At 40.7% G+C, this 15,787-nt stretch overlaps 1 protein-coding gene across 3 annotated transcripts in view; it reads left to right on the top strand.

The window, feature by feature from the left end:
- The window catches only part of WDR7 (WD repeat domain 7), a 114,270-nt gene that overhangs the window by 55,237 nt on the left and 43,246 nt on the right, over positions 1–15,787 (top strand). For 2 of the 3 annotated variants that reach the window (XM_021380077.1, XM_021380076.1), the window contains exon 20: positions 7,058–7,279. In XM_021380077.1, the coding sequence (XP_021235752.1) occupies positions 7,058–7,279 (222 nt within the window). Of the gene's footprint in view, positions 1–7,057; positions 7,280–8,163; positions 8,783–15,787 lie in introns of those variants that run through there. The other variant, XM_021380079.1, reaches the window with a different exon arrangement.

The following is a 15,787-nucleotide window of genomic DNA, read 5'->3' as shown; positions in this document are numbered from 1 at the left end:
ATCTCTCTCTCTCTTTAGTTATATACAAGCTAGTTACTTCTAATACAAACATTACTAATACAATCTTTATCTGTTTTGCAATATTTGGTGTGCCTGGTGGAATTATGCTCTGTTTATAACCTAAGGGAGAGTTATGTAAATGCCTGGAGTTGTCATGCGTTTATAAAGCTGGAAGATAAACATCACTGTAATTTCCATAAGGCTGATAGGCACATTTAGGAAACGTGCTTTTCTGCATATAGTATGCACTTTTTGTTGCCATCGTTCAAATCTATTGCAGTTTCTTATCTGTGTCGTTGCTTTTATTACTGAATATTTCACTGTATTCTGCAGCTCTAGGAGCACAAAATGGGTGAGGAGCTTCTCCTCACGCTGCTAAGAGCAGTGGAAAATAAAGACAAAATGGATCCTCTGCTGTTCAGATGGGGGAATATAGGATCTCTCTTATTCGGTGTGATCTGTTTTTATTTAAAGCACAGCATTTATGCATCGAAACTTTCCTTGTTGCTAGTTAATAGTGATCACGATCAAAATTCTGGAAAGGTATCGTGAACATTTAAAGTGCTTTTGTTTATGACTCATTTATGTAGGTAGTAGCACAGAGGGATACGGATTTCTGGAAACTGCAGCACAGAGCTGCATTTAAAAATTAAAGCAAAGAGGTTAGGGGATGATTAATACTTCATAACGTGTGTTCGTGGTTTTCAGATGTGATGTGAAACAACCAAATGTTGCTATGGTAAAATCTATTCCCAGGTTATTAAAACTTCAGGCTCCGTGGCTTTCAGTGGAATTAAATTAGTGTAAGATGTTGATTGCTTAGTTGAGTTTGTTGGTGAAAATGTGCTGAAGAGTGCTGCTAATTGGTTTCCTTCGCTGTCTGGAGGGAAATGGGACATTTCAGCACACAGCTCACAGAGCATTGGTGAGAAAGAGAAGGGTTAATGCAGAGAGATAATAGGTTAACGCTGTATTCTGAAAAAGAATTTTACTGTGGCTCTACGTGCTGCCAGATATTTAATAAGTTTATTAAATATTTTTTGGTTTTCTGTTAGCGTGTTACAGATAGAAAATGACAACAGCGATTTCAGCGTTTGCAGGTAGATGGAATCCATTTGTTTACTAGTTCCACATGGCCTCATTATAAAGTAATAATTGGCACACGAGTCAATGTTTCCTAGAGCAAAAAAGCTGCAGTAATGCCAAATAGAAATCTGTAGGTGTATGGAAGTAATGAATAAATATCACCTGTCACTGGCTTTAATCTGAAGCAGGCTGTGATTTAGGCAACACTGCTGAGCTTTTCCAAGATACAAAACATCTCTGGTAAATCCAAAGATAACCACGCTAATGTTTTTCTTTCCTTTTCATGCAAAATAAATAAACTAAAGGCTCTCATGAGCAACTTATCGGGCATGCCGTGGGCATGGAATAGGCTGAAGTTGGGTAGGAGCTGGGCTTGCAGTGAGGCTGCTGCTCCAGGTGTGCAGATGCAAGGAATCGTGTTGCACGGTGCGGTGTGCACGTCCCCAAGCGCTAATAAGCGTGGCACGCCGCGTGGACGCTGGGTGGATACCGAGCAGATTCAGGCGTTGAGCTTTTTAGGAAGAATGAGTGATGGCTAATGATTATTTAATGACAGATCTCTGGGCTGAAAGGCACTTAGCACTCAAAGAGTACTGCAAAGCCTATTTCTCAAAGCTTCCGACAGGTTTATTTGGTCTCACCTTGAGTAGAGCAGTGCTGTATTGATTTCATTGGTGTGGATTTAAACACACTATTGGCTTAAAATAGCACCACCTATGCAGAAGAAAATCAGGGCCTTAACCCTTTGGGTTGCGAGTAGATGCTCTGTAACATTTGGCTATAGGCTAACAGATTCCTGACAGCCTTTTGTACTTTTGTGAATGCTATCATTTTTATTCATGCACTGCGATTTTTCAACACTGTCTGTTTTGTAACATTCAGTGTGGATAAAGCACAGGGATTTGCGTGTAGGTTCCGACCTCTGGGTTCCTGACCAGAGTGGAAGAGGTGGTAGAGTCAGAGCCCTTGGATCTGGCATTGGATCTTAGCTGAAAAATTGAACGGCGTGAATTTTTTCTAATTCAAAATTTGAAAATCTTGGCCGCAACAGTCTTTTCTAAATAATAATAACCATCATCGTCATCTATACTCATCTAATAAATGTTATTACTCCCCATGAGAGGTTTTATAATTCTCTTTCTAAAGTGCTGCAGCTGGCTGGCTACATAAAATCAGGTTACTGGCACCACAAAGGGAATATGTTATCAAAAAGCAAACCAGAAAAATGTCCTGGCTTTAATAACACAAAGCTATCTGACTTACTGATACTTAATCCTTAAACTCTATTGAAAGATGCTGTATGAAATATTAGGAAAATGAAGTTTAAACACTTCTGGTTTCTACAGTACTGTTATTTTGCATGTTTTCCTGCGGATATGAAAAGAAAACGACAAGACAGGCATTATCAATTAAATCAACACAGTCAGCCAATAGGAAGGAGACCTTTTGGGGAGGGAAATTAAAAACAAACAAAAACAAACAAACAAAACCAACAACAATAATTAAAAAAAAAACAAACCTGTGTTTAGGAGCAATTCTTTTGAAAATTTTTATCTAAATTTATTTTCAATTGATGTTATTGAGTGTTCTTCCATTATCTAAGCCTACATATGTCCTTAAAAAGTATGAGAACAATAGAAAAGGTGCAGGAAATTTTTGTAAGATGTATTGTTTTCTTCTTATGTGGCTACCTTCCCTAATAGTTTGGTAGCAGTTATCTAGTAAAATACAACAAATGATTCATTTAAAAAAAAAAAATACCAATTCTTATAGCACTAAAATGCCTGTACTTCTGTTCTTGGGGAAATTCCATTCAAACTCTGTGTTTCAACTATGTAAAAGTAATGCTGCAGCTGCATTCTGTTACTGATCTTTTATATTCTGGTCAAAGTTATAGGAATAGCTACAAAATAGCTGCAAAATATGTTATGTCTCAATGAACAAGCTGCTACTGATATCTATTTGATCGTCCATCCTATATGTACTTCCTGGAACAGCCCAACTGAAGTACTGTGAAGGCAGCGAAATGAAAACTGTGAACATGCTTGATAACCATAGAAAATAAGGATGAAGGTCCAGAGTTAGCAATCCCAGTCAGCCTCTTTAACGTGCCATGTCCTGCCAGATTTCTGCATTGTGCTTTATTGACTTCCGCATTGTCAGCTAAGTTAAAAAATAGATTCACAAAATGAATTTTCTGTCTGAAAGTACGTATGTACGCTTTATAAATACTTTGAAGATTATGGAATTGCTCCAGGTAAAAAGAGATAAGGCTCTTCTATATTTATGAAAAAATTTTTCTGTATTTACAGATATTTTTTTCACCATCAGTGAGCAAAAGACTGAAAATTGAAATAAATGACTTCAGAGAGCAAAAAATCTTGTATGTTTGCCTTTTTCTTGTAGGCAGTAGGGGAAAGCATGCCCTGCACCCAGCACCCTGCACCCAGTGCTCTGTTCTGCTGGCCAGAGGAGGGAGCCATGTGTGTAGGAATAACAAAAGTGGCAGCAAGCACCCTTCCTTAAATCCTGTCAGGTTAGCAAGGAGATGCAATGGCTTTCATGAGCTTAAATCAAATAGACTCTTTTCTGCCTTTTCTTCATGATCATGTCCTGTTACCAGTATTTCTCTATGTTTTTTCAGTTCTGGATTATTTTGAACGCTGTGGCTTTGTAAGATTCCAGAGGTGCTGAAATTACTGTAATTATTCTTCAGTGTATGATCTTAAATATTTGAAAATGGAGGCAGACCCATAGCATGGCTTGACTGGTTAAGAATCCTGGACAGCTAAAGTAAAGTGCCTTTCATTGGCACATTTAATATACAGGGTTTTTTTGGGTGGCTGTTTTTGGGTTTTTTTTTTTTTGCATTTTTTGTTTGCTCTGTTTTGCTTGTGTAGTTTAAAGTTGGTGTGTTTTTGCCATTTCCTTGTAGGGCCCCATACAAATTTATTTACTGTAAGAAAATAGTGCACCTGACATGAAAAAATATTCAAAACTACTGATAAAGAAATACCAGGCAGTTGCATGGATTATTGTGAGCTGAGTGTAAGCAAAAACTGCCTTTCCCCATCTTAGCTCTTGAATGTTCTCCTGCAATATTCTCCATAATGCGGTGAAACTGTTCCAGTTTTAAATGTAAGCAATTTCAGAGCTGGCTTGCCAGTAAGTTTTGTCATTTGTCATTTTGCAAGGATTCATCTACAGATAGTGACTGCTGACGATGTTCACTTCGTGCTGTGAAATATGGACTGCGACAAAATCATGAGGGCTTTAGTTTTTGGTTTTCTTTGCATCCTTAAAACACTGGGATGGCATGCAGCATCAGAATTCCCAGCCAAACTGAGGCAATTTCTGTTGTGGTCTTGAGTAAATTATGTTATTCGTGTAGGTGAAAGTTGTGGGTTTTTTCAGTCCAATTCTTTTGTGTGTACGTGTGCCTGTTTATATGCGCACACATATGTGTACACACACATAGAGCAGATACAAGGTACCTGCTAGCAGTCCATCTCTCATAAAACCTCCTTCAGCCTTAATTCAGATCCATTGATTTCTATTCCAGTTAAACCTGAAGAACTTAATTTGTCTTTTAATCCTTTTATTGTAAGCCAGGATAAAATTAATTTTACCCAAGAACTGTGCAAAGCCAATTAACATGATCTTTAGAGTTATTTAGTAAAGTGCTCCAAACTGTTAAATTCACCCTGACCTCGTGGCTGCACTCTCTGACTGCTTTTTAAATGAAGCAATCAATAACCTGCAGCCTTTTAAACAATTTAAACTTCTGAAATGCTCTACCTGTAGTTTGAATGCTTTGTAAATATCCTCTTTGCTTTGTGTTATCTGTTAAGCTGCCTCCTCTAACCATTGTTCAGGTTTAGTTTTCAGAAGGCGATGCACTTTGGAATATTTAACAGTCATTTGGTCTAAAGAAAGCCCAGGTATAAAGAAATACTCAGATGCATTGTGTCCATCCAGCGCTGTGCAATGCTGGAGGCATGCTGTTTTCCAAGGTACACGTGCACTGTTTTCCAAGGCACATGTGCACTATTTTCTGAGGAAAATGTGCAACATTAGTGTCCTTCCTCCAGCAGGGCTCCTGCTTCCACGCAGAGCTCTCTGGGGTTATTAATTTCCCCTCCGTGATAGGGTGATCAACTGTCCTGTCAGGAAAATGGATCTCCATGTCACCCATCGCATGATTAAATGGAGCCACGGTGCGGTGAGAAAATACCAAATTTTCTCGAGACAAATGGAAGTGGAGGAAGGACTACTTCCAGAGACATTATTTCATTTTAGATTCTCCCAAACAGCTGTCAGTTTATTTGTAGGAAATCACTGAAATTCGTTTTATGCTTTTGTGAGTAATTAAAGGAAGTGAAGGCAAAAATATTTCAGGTATTTTTTTTAAATTTCACTGGGAAGTTTTAGCAAGGGAACGTTTTGGCTATGGGGTTGTCTGACAAAGAGCCATTGCTGACACCTGGATGCTGCTGTCCAGGGTGCTGGGGCAGGGCCTGGTGCTCTGCTCTGGGTGCTGGCTGGTTTGTTATCTGCTGCCTGAGGAATCAGGACCAGGATTCCAAGGATGCTCCGATGTCTGCCTTTCACATCCCCGAGCCTGGCCAGCTGTGTGGACATGAAAGAGCAGAGCGCAGGGCGATGGGAGCTGCTGTACTCCCTGCTTTGTCTGTGCAGCCCCTCTCCAGGCAGCCCCTATTGATTTTTTTCCCCCTCTCCTACCATTGTTCAGCTTTCCATTGGATTTTTCCTCCCATTCTGCCTGCACGTTACTGTTCTAACCGCAGTGCTGTCTCTGAACCAGGATGGCTGCATTTTCTTAAATGTAGTCAGCTTTCCTGGAGGTAGCATCTCACTTCCTATGGAGCGCAGGTAGACCTGCACTGGGCTTGCGAATTAGCCCCTTTTTAACCTATGCCCTGATGTGTCTCATCCAGTGCTTTCTGGCTTCCCTGCAAGCGTTCAGTAGAGGAACCTAGGAGGAATGTTAAGGCTTTGTTGTTATATATCAGATTTGTAGGTCGTTATCTTTTTCCAGTGCAGTGGGAATTAGCTGAATGTGAGCTGTACCTGTGTGGCTGAATGAATACTCTATTTCAGTCTCATAAAATTCTGAGATTTGGTTTCTTTACTCCTAGGGAAAAAAAAAAAAAAACACCATCATCATCAACAACAACAAGAACAACAAAAAGCAAAAGCCAACAAAAAACAACCCACCCTTCGTTAACCAAATCTAATATAGCCCCAGAGTTTTTAGTTTCACCAACAATGAAAAAATGGGAGTTTTATTTAAAATTCACACTGCAGTGGGGTTTTTCCACGATTTTGGAGGATGTTTGTTACAGTACAGCATGCAACATTTGGTGTACCAAAATGCTAGCTCAGTGTAATGGCATATATCCTTATGCTAAAATATGGTAAGAACTAGAATGTTATTATGGACCATAACACAGAAGATTGCTTTTTTGTAATAGAAATCCAGTATTCCAAAATATATCTTGTAAGGTAAGGAAATAAGAAAGGATTGCTATTTGTTACAGAAATTTAAGGTGAACAAAAATCAGGCCAAAAATCATCTTTTGCAAAAGCAGATGGACACAATTCTGTTGGTTATGGGTTTTTTCTCCCCAGATGAATAAAGATCTCTGAAATTAGATGGCTTTCTTTCTTTCTTTTTTTTTCAGCGAAGTCTTGGCAGCTTTTGAAGGATGGGTGACGTAGGAGTTGCAAAAGTAGCTGTTTAGACTTCTGTTGTGCGTTGTAGGTTTGGGGAAGCAAAATGGCATCATCTGCAGCAGCTGAAAATTCTGCTAATGGATGTAACTGTCCTGAAGACATGCTCTAAGTTAAATGGAATCTCTCTTATTTTCTCTGGAAAACAGAATGTTTGGAGTGTTACGAGCAGCCCTGCATTTTTTTTTTTCCTTATACCTCTTCCTTCTTCTTCCAGGCTGCCTATCCAGTCTCCCACATCTGAAGAAGATGTCCACATCCTACGAGGAGCGCAGGAAACAGGCTACGGCCATTGTCCTGCTGGGTGTCATTGGGGCAGAGTTTGGGGCTGAGATTGAGCCCCCTAAGCTGCTCACACGGCCACGCAGCTCCAGCCAGATCCCCGAGGGCTTTGGGCTGACCAGCGGTGGGTCCAATTATTCCCTGGCGAGGCATACATGTGAGTATCCCTGTGCCTTGTTCTGGTATTTAGGGTAGGGTGGAGTTTTACAGTATCATCATGTGCTTACGTTTCAGTACACACCTATTCATTAAACATTTCCTTTCAGAGGATGAAATAAAGTTGAAATGTGGAATGTTTAAATAAGCAGCGTCACAATAAGAGGTGGGTGACAAATTGGTGCTGGTGCAGAGAGCAGAGAAGTGTCCAGAGTGGCAGCACAGCTGCAGGCAGGGATGCACCAACAGGCAGCAGCAGCCCCGCTTTCACTGGCACCATCCAGCACTGCTGTTGGCACCCCTTGTTCTCTTCCCACTTACACTAAACTCTAAGACTACATTTATGTAATTCATACTTTTTTTCCCCCTTGAAAATATTTCTTGGTCTAAAAAGAGCAAGAGGGAGGAGATAGTGAACACCTGTCTTGCCTCTTGCCTCTTAAATTGATGGATCTTCACTGCAGCACTTTGTAGCTCTTACAGTGGAGGAGTTCCGTCCCTAGCAGAACACTAGTGCAGTTTGCTTACTTCACTGCACGTTCTTCTGAGGAATAGACTGTATAGGATCAATAGCCTATAGGAAAATATACTTGGCAATGACTTAAAAGAAAAAAAGTGTCTTAGGTAAAAAATCAGACACAGGTGAGTTCAGTGGAAAATGCTATATAAAATGTTACACTCTGCGCCCATACAAAATATAGTCCTGTAGTGCTGCTGTAATTATCCTTGCTATGAACTGTAGCAATGGTCTTATAACATATAACATGTAACATATCTATGGGTTGATGATTTTCTGTTAATATTGCGAAATTTAATGGAAGCAGATGCAGCTGTAGTGCTCTAAGCCTGTGGCCAGATTCTTAAGCATGCTGATATTTGTTTTAGGGGAATCTGAAACAAGTCCCCTCTGTCATCTCCCTAAGATCTCTCTGAAGTGCTGTGGACTCATTGCCAGTGTTGCTGGAAAAGCCACGAACTACCTGGTTAGTTATAAAATAACTCCACAGGAGAAGATTTCTCCTCCTGCGCTGGCTCAGTCTTCACGTGATGCCCAGATGCCTGAGGAAAAGAGGACAAAAAATGCAAATAGTTGGAAAGCAATATGTTGTGTGAGCTCAGAGCTATTATCAGGAGACTGGTGCTTACAAGAGGGGGAAATGCTTTTGCTAAGCCTGAAGTGGCAAAGAAGACAAACCAAGGATCTGCACTTCTGTTGGGTCTAGGACCCTGTGAGCCCTGCGTGCTTCATGGGCAGCGCTCCAAGCCTAAAACTGATGTGTGTGAGAGCTAGATTATCACAGAGCAGTGGTGGTCTATTCAGCAAAAAGTCTTCAAGGCCTCAAGTACCGTGGCGTGACTGAGGACTTTTTCGTTTCCTGTGTTTCTGCTTGTTTCTGTTAGAGAATAGTGTTTCCCCCAGGTGTCTGTACAGGCTACAGGGACTCCTTTTCAGAAAGGATGTAAAATTCATTCTGTTTTTTTTCTAGTAATTTTTTACTCCAACTTGTTTTTCAATAAAATATGCAGAAAATTAGTTTCAGAATGATAAATTGAACGTATTTTTTTTAATGAAATTTAGGAAAAAAACTGCATTTTTACTTACGTGGTAATACGATGCCATAACGATCATAAATACAGCTTCATTACTCCGCTATTAGATTAAGTGCACCATAGGCTGTTCTCTTCCCTTGAGGGCTGCTGGCATGGCTGGATGGGTGCCCTGTTCCCTCACCTGCAGAGCACAGCAGCGCTGAGCTAGCAGCCACTGCACTAAATCGTAGCAGGTTGTACTCAGGAGCCCAGGAACGACCTGCAGCACTGCTTGAGTCACTTGCGTAGCCTCCACCATTCACCTGGTGGGCAAACTGTGCAAGGGTTTGGGAAGCAAAGGGAGGTTTGGTTCTTAGAGCTGGATGTACACAGGATGTGCAAGTAGAACTAACGTCTTAGTAGTTCTCTGTTTTCTTTCCCCTTTTACAGTTTCTTGCTCATGTAAGGAAGTCCACCACTCCCAGCTTCTTTCAGTCCTGGTGTTTGCTGCTTCTCAGCAGTGTCACCTGGTCAGAAGTCTGGCTAATGCCTGGACCATCTGTGATCTTCACAGCCTCTCTCCTCTTGTGTTTTTATTCAGCTATCTTCTTGCTGATTTTGTTACATTAGGTTTAGCAGCGCTGTGAACTCCATCTCTGAACTCCTATTAATCATAATCTTAGAAACACCACACAGCTGTCGGGCTGACTGATGGGGTGAAATTCAGGCTTTAATGTAGATGAAACTTGACACAGTAAAATACTGAAAATTTACATCTGGGCCATAAAGTAACTTCTAAAGTGGATAAAAAGCCAAGGGAAGATCAGGATGCTTTTGCCTGTAGTAGTTTGGATTGTGAAAGGCAAATGCCTTATTAGTTGTTAGGGACATCCCCATCCCATCCAAACCGGGTAATCTAAGCTGGAGGTATCATGTCTTCTTATGAGAATTCTTCAAATGAGAGGATTGTTATGACTTTGAGGAAGTCAAGAGTAGTTGGGATTTTAGGGAAAAAAAAAAAAAAAGGTATGTTTGCTTCTGGTATTAGCAGTAAGCTTGAATCATCATAAAATCGTAGAATCGTTAGGGTTGGAAAAAGCCTCTAAAATCCCCAACCCCAGCCCACCCCCACCATGCCCACTGCCCATGTCCCCAAGTGCCACATCTCCACGGTTCTGGAACAGCTCCAGGGATGGGGACCACACCACCTCCCTGGACAGCCTGTGCCACTGCATCACTGCTCTTTCAGAAAAAAAAAATTCCCAATATCCAGCCTGAACCTCCTCTGGCACAGCTTGTCCTTCATCATGTTTTAAATAAAACTGTGTTATTGCTCAAGGAAAGTAAGTTGAATTGGAAAGCTTGATCAAAGCAGCAACGTTCATTTCTTCAGATTTGTGTCTGTGTGTGTGTGTGTCAGAAGGATTTGGGGAAGTTCAGGTCATCAAAGTTACGAGAGAAATTGCATGTAGCCTAACACCATGGCATTTTCTCTTTAAAAACAAGTTATCCAAATGTGTTAATTCTTCATTTGCACTGTTAATGTGTGCACACTTACGCTCTGTAAGTTGTACACGTTGTGACTTATTGTACTGAAGAAAACAGCTGTGATAATAATGCCTTCTTAAGTGAACAGAATTCTCGTGAAATCCACCCAGTGACTTTGCCTGCCATCCCACATTAATCTCTGTTGACCTTACAAACAGCTCATGATATAACTAATTATGAAGTGCCACCCCAAAATTTTCTCATTATAGATGCACCACATTGCACTTAAACTGCAGCTAATGCTGTGCTTATAAAGTGAATGGGCTGATAAATCTGAGTGTCTGGTTGGTCCTGAAGATGAAAATACTTGATTGTGTTGTTAATGCAGGATGTTTTGCAAAGCATCTCCCATCAGTACAGTTGTTGATGATAAGCATTCTGCCCTTTAACTCAGAGTCATACGTGACAGCACGCTTATGGCTCTGAGTTACGCAGATGGGTTTTGTAGGCTGTGTTCACACTTCCTTCCTTCCTAAGCAAATTTTTGGTTTCCATGTGGTAATCTAGGGCAGTCACTCCAATTTGGTTGACCTGCTTAGTCTGGGAACAACCAGCACTTAGATTCCTACCTCAGACTGGTGGGGAAGACACAGCCCTGATGAGGGAACCCAGCAGGTGCTGGCAGCAGCAATCAGCGCAGAGGAGCTCAGGATCTTCACCTGGAGGAGCAAGAAATCAGCCGAGCACCTCAGCAGCAGAGCAAATTAGGCAAATTGGCTCAGAAACCAATCAACGAAAACTCTATGCGCAGAACACTGGGATTAAAGCAAATGACTTGATGGTATTGTTCCTAATGAGAGACTACTTTTAGTGTAGGCCATTTTGCTGGCTGCACCTCTGTGTCAGTCATGCAGGAAGATGCTGCCCTGTGGTTGGTGACACGGGGCTGGTTCTGCACTTGTCAATCCATGCACTTGGAAATTCAGTGCAAGACTTGGATGTACTCTTGATATTTTTTCCTGAGTTATGATTAGATTGGTCTTAAATGGAATTTGGCCCTGAAGGGGAAAAATAATAAAAGAAGGAAAAACTGTAGTTTATAAAAATCTTTATGTTAGCCTTAGAAAAAAACAGTCAATCTGTATGGCAGAAAACAGTCAATCGTCGTGGCAGATATTATGCCCTAATTTAAATTTGTTGGATTTCTCTGGTTTTCTTTTTGACTCCAGCAACAAAATCCAATCTTAAAACTTCAATTCACATCAAGCACGTTATCTGAGATTCCTTCCCTCCTCACAGGGTGGGTGGTGAACAGCCCTCTCTGTTGGAACCTGCTGACAATTCCCACCTGGCAACAACAGTGGACTTGAAGATTCGGTTCCCTTATCTACATGCAATGCTACCAATGTAAAATCTATATTTTTTTTGTATGTCTAATGGGAAAACCAAAATTGCATACGCCTTTTGCTCTTTGGTGTCTGTATTAAGAAATAGTGCCCAAACGTTGTCGATCAATACTTTGCATGCTTAAAAAGAACACTTCAAAATAACTTCTTTATGAAGTGCTGCTTAATAAGCTGTGACAGGTCAATAAATCTGCCTGTGCTTGCGTTTGTAATCAGTGAGATGAAGGGAAGCTCAGAAACTAATTTTATTCATCATACAAATTAATATTATTCCCTCATTAGGCTTGTAGTTTCCAAGTTAAGCATCCTTCCCTTAAAAGAACAGGAGGAAATTCAGAGTTTCCCCATTTACAGCTATATACATAAATTAGAGCTATGTGTGTAAGAGCGATCCCACTTTCACCAGGAAAGTGCCTGAGAGGTGTGAGGTGTTTCAACACTTTTGTTTTATGAAGGAGAAACACGGGGGAAAGATGCACAAAAATAGGCGATATCTTGTTGGTTTGGAAACGACCAGCAGGGTTTTCAAATCACTGCACAGAAATGGGTGAGCAGATTCCACTGCATCCACCGAGCATGTTGCCTCCATGATGTGAGTGGATGGCTGTGACCATCCACTTGGAGGTGTTTGTTTTATGTATGGAGATCAGTGTCACTTCCCAACTTCAGGACATATCCTCGCTGTTTCCATAGGCAGCAGAGTTTCCTTTTCTTGCAAGTGGTTGTGCTTAGCCTGTACCAACCAAACGAATCCAGTTTAAATCTGTATGTATTATATTTTATGAGTGTTTACATTCATCTTAGCTTTATGAAAGAGCATGGTCAATTCATGTATGACTTGAGCACGATGTAGGGTGATAGTGATCACAGATGAGTGTCCCAAGTGATCACATCTGCTTAAGAAAATCAGCTACAGTAGTGAGTGATGGAAAAAATGTCTGAGATAGGCACAAGGTTTGGGCAGGCTGCACTGTGCTGGAAGGAAGAGCTGCTGCCAACAACCTGGTGGTGGGCTTTGTGGAAATGGCATCATTGGGAAAGCATGCAATTTGGATGAAAATAAATAGTATGGCTTAATAGTATTACACAATTAACAGGGATGAAAATAACAAGTGCACTGCACAGTTATCAATCGGGTTATATTGGCTTTCTCCTTCCTGCTGGATTATAAACAAATTTTGGATGAAAATAATGATAGTTTACTCTTTCTGTAGCACTGTAATATAATTTCATAGTTAAAGGAAGAAAGCATTTAAGCTAGCAGAGTTGGGTTCTCTCCATAAATTGAAACAAGCCTGATCTAAAACTCATTTACTGTCTTGGAACAGAATTGATCTTGCTTTCACATTTGATTCCCTCACTGCAGTTTTTGAGAGGAAGAAAAATGGCATTGTTAGGTCACTTTAACTAGGCCATGGGTAGGCAGCAAGGACTGGGGACCTGCTATTGCCAACAGCTTTCTTCTTTTTCCTTTGTCTCCCTTCCCAAGGACTCACGTAAAATTGTAGAGAATTTTGGTACAACACAGGGGCAGTGTCGGTATTGCCCACTTGGCATTACTCCTTGTTGTCTGCTCACTTGATGTTGAAAAGCAATATCTATTCACCTGTTCTGTACTATGGATTTACTACATCTAGAATCAACTGTTCTGACCTTTTAAACCTGTTACGTTTTCAAAATTTGCATTGATAATTATTGTGGAGGAAATATTCCCTTTACGATTAAGTATTTCTAATGCTTCTAAGTCTTCAGAGTGAATGAAGATACTTCTGATCAGATAAATAAGGCAAATTATATATAATTTTTTTTATTGTAGGGAAAAAGGGTAAATCTTTACTGTTCAAAAAAGCACCCAGTTGTATATGTGCTGCAGAAGCAGGGCTCAGTAAGGAAAGTTTTAAATTTTCAAAGTTCTGAGAGTTTGTTGTACATTTCCAGGCAAGTTTTGCTTTCAAGCCTTGTCACAAGCTGCCCAGGGACGTGGCGGATCAGTGTCCCTGGAGCTGTTCAAGAAACACAGAGATGTTGGGGTCATGGTTAGTCGGCATGGTGGGGATGGGTAGGGGTTGGGCTTGATGATCTCGGAGATCTTTTCTAGCCTTAATGATTCTGTGACTCCTCTGTGGTTATTTCTCAACATTGCAGTAGTCCCTGAGTAGAAGTAATGAAAGGGCTGTTGGTGTAGGAACAACGCAAATTTCACTGCAGATCATTTTTTATTCTGACTAAATAAAATGCAGTCATGCAAAGTAGCTACTTCTTAATACATTGTAAGACCAGGTTTTTGAAAAGAGATTAAAACCCTCTGTGCCCATGCTAATGCTGAAATTGCTGTAGGAGCTTCACCTGTTGCACAGGTGGAATGTGAGTGACTTGAGAGAGCATCAGGAAAATTGAATCCTCTCCTAGCATAAATTCAGTTGAGAAATGAAATGCATCATAGTTAGACGGAAGGCAAAAAGATGCTGAAAGTATGTCGTGTAAAAAGCAGGAGATTTGAAACAATCTTCAGTTTTTTGAAGTGTTCATAATTATACCTTTAGAAAAGTTCTTCAAATAATGCAGCTAGTTACATTTTAATTTAGGGCAGAAGATATCCTCTGTCTGAAAGAGAACACAAGCTGTGGTAGAAATCCGCTGATCCAAAATGAGGAGTTTAAGGGATATGGATTTTTAACCAGGATATCCAAAGTTAAATTTCTCTTTTTCTGCTGGTATTTAATCCAGATATATGTCAAACCAGGACAAAAAAAAAAAAAATCATCCAAAAAAAGTGCTGATTTTTTTAGAAATTTCTTATTAAAAAAAAACACTGTGCCCACGGGCTTAGGGAAAGAGAGAAGACTGAAAAATTCACTAAAGGTCTGATCTCTCACTTCTGTTCTTCTTATATATAAAATGAGAGAAAGATTGAAAGCAAGTTGAATCGCATTCTTAGAGTCCGTCATTTTTATTTAGTCCAAACTGGATCCTGTGGCGGATTATGAGAATGGGAATCAGAGTTATCAGTGTCTTGTTCGTGCCTATGCTATTGATTTTCCTGAGCAAATTATTTTTTTAAATCTATCTGCAAAATGAGGATAACAATGCTGACGTGTGTAATATGTTTAAAGCTCTTGAGATTCAGCAAGGAAAGACATTCAAGAAATTCAAAGGGGTGCATGCATTCAAAATAACTGAAATCTTCAGTATTCAGGTCACATTCTCATCAACAGAAATGGCGTAGGCATCAAAGACTCCAACCTTTATTTTTGTGTTCTGGAAACACTGGGAAAAGCGGGCAGCTCTGTACTGACACCACTGTGCTTTGTGGAGGGAGGTTTTGCTGCCATACAGATGCCTTCAGTGAGGGCTTGCAAGGATGAGTTTCAGATCCCTGCCCTTGGTTTGCTTTGCTTACAGCCTCTTTGCCTTGCTTTGTTGCGATGTACGTGTGGCATATGTGTCACAATGCAGAGTAAAACACGAGGACGAACTCTAATGTAGATTTATATATCGGAATGACATTTCTCAACCTCCCTTTCTCCTCATTTACTGCCCGAACTCACTCTGTCTGGTTAGTCACACCTCATCTTTAACAACAGACGCTTTCACAGCTTCATCCTTAACATTTTAGGGCAGAAGGTGCATGCAAGCCATCACAGCTTCCCTGTGGCAGAATTTTATTGAAAGCCGAATCACCTGCTCGCAGCCATTTCAGCTTGTTCTTCTGTGTGCCAGCCCTTCCCAGCAGCCATGGGCTCAGGGCGGGCGTCACGGTGCTGCCCCCCACCCACAGCACAGGGTCGGGGGGAGAGGGGCTCTGAGAGCAGTCCCGCTAGCGGGGCTTCTCCGGGACTAATTACCTCTTTACTGCGCTGACTCTAATGTGACATGTTTATTGCCTTAACTAACAACTCATTAGCTTAGTTGATGTTTTTGTCAATATTAATTCGTTCATTTAAGCCAACTCAAAGCTTAAACAAAGATGTCCAGGCTGAGAAACGGGCAGCAGGATGACTTTTGTTCAGTTCATCTTTTCTTCAGCTCGATGTACACAGGGCAGGTGTCAACAAGAGCAACGCTAGGGGGATCTGAATGAGAAA

Source organism: Numida meleagris, chromosome Z (assembly GCF_002078875.1).
Source record: "Numida meleagris isolate 19003 breed g44 Domestic line chromosome Z, NumMel1.0, whole genome shotgun sequence".
NCBI lineage: Eukaryota > Metazoa > Chordata > Aves > Galliformes > Numididae > Numida > Numida meleagris.
Note: the sequence above shows the minus strand (reverse complement) of the source record. Positions and strands in the feature narration are given on the sequence as shown.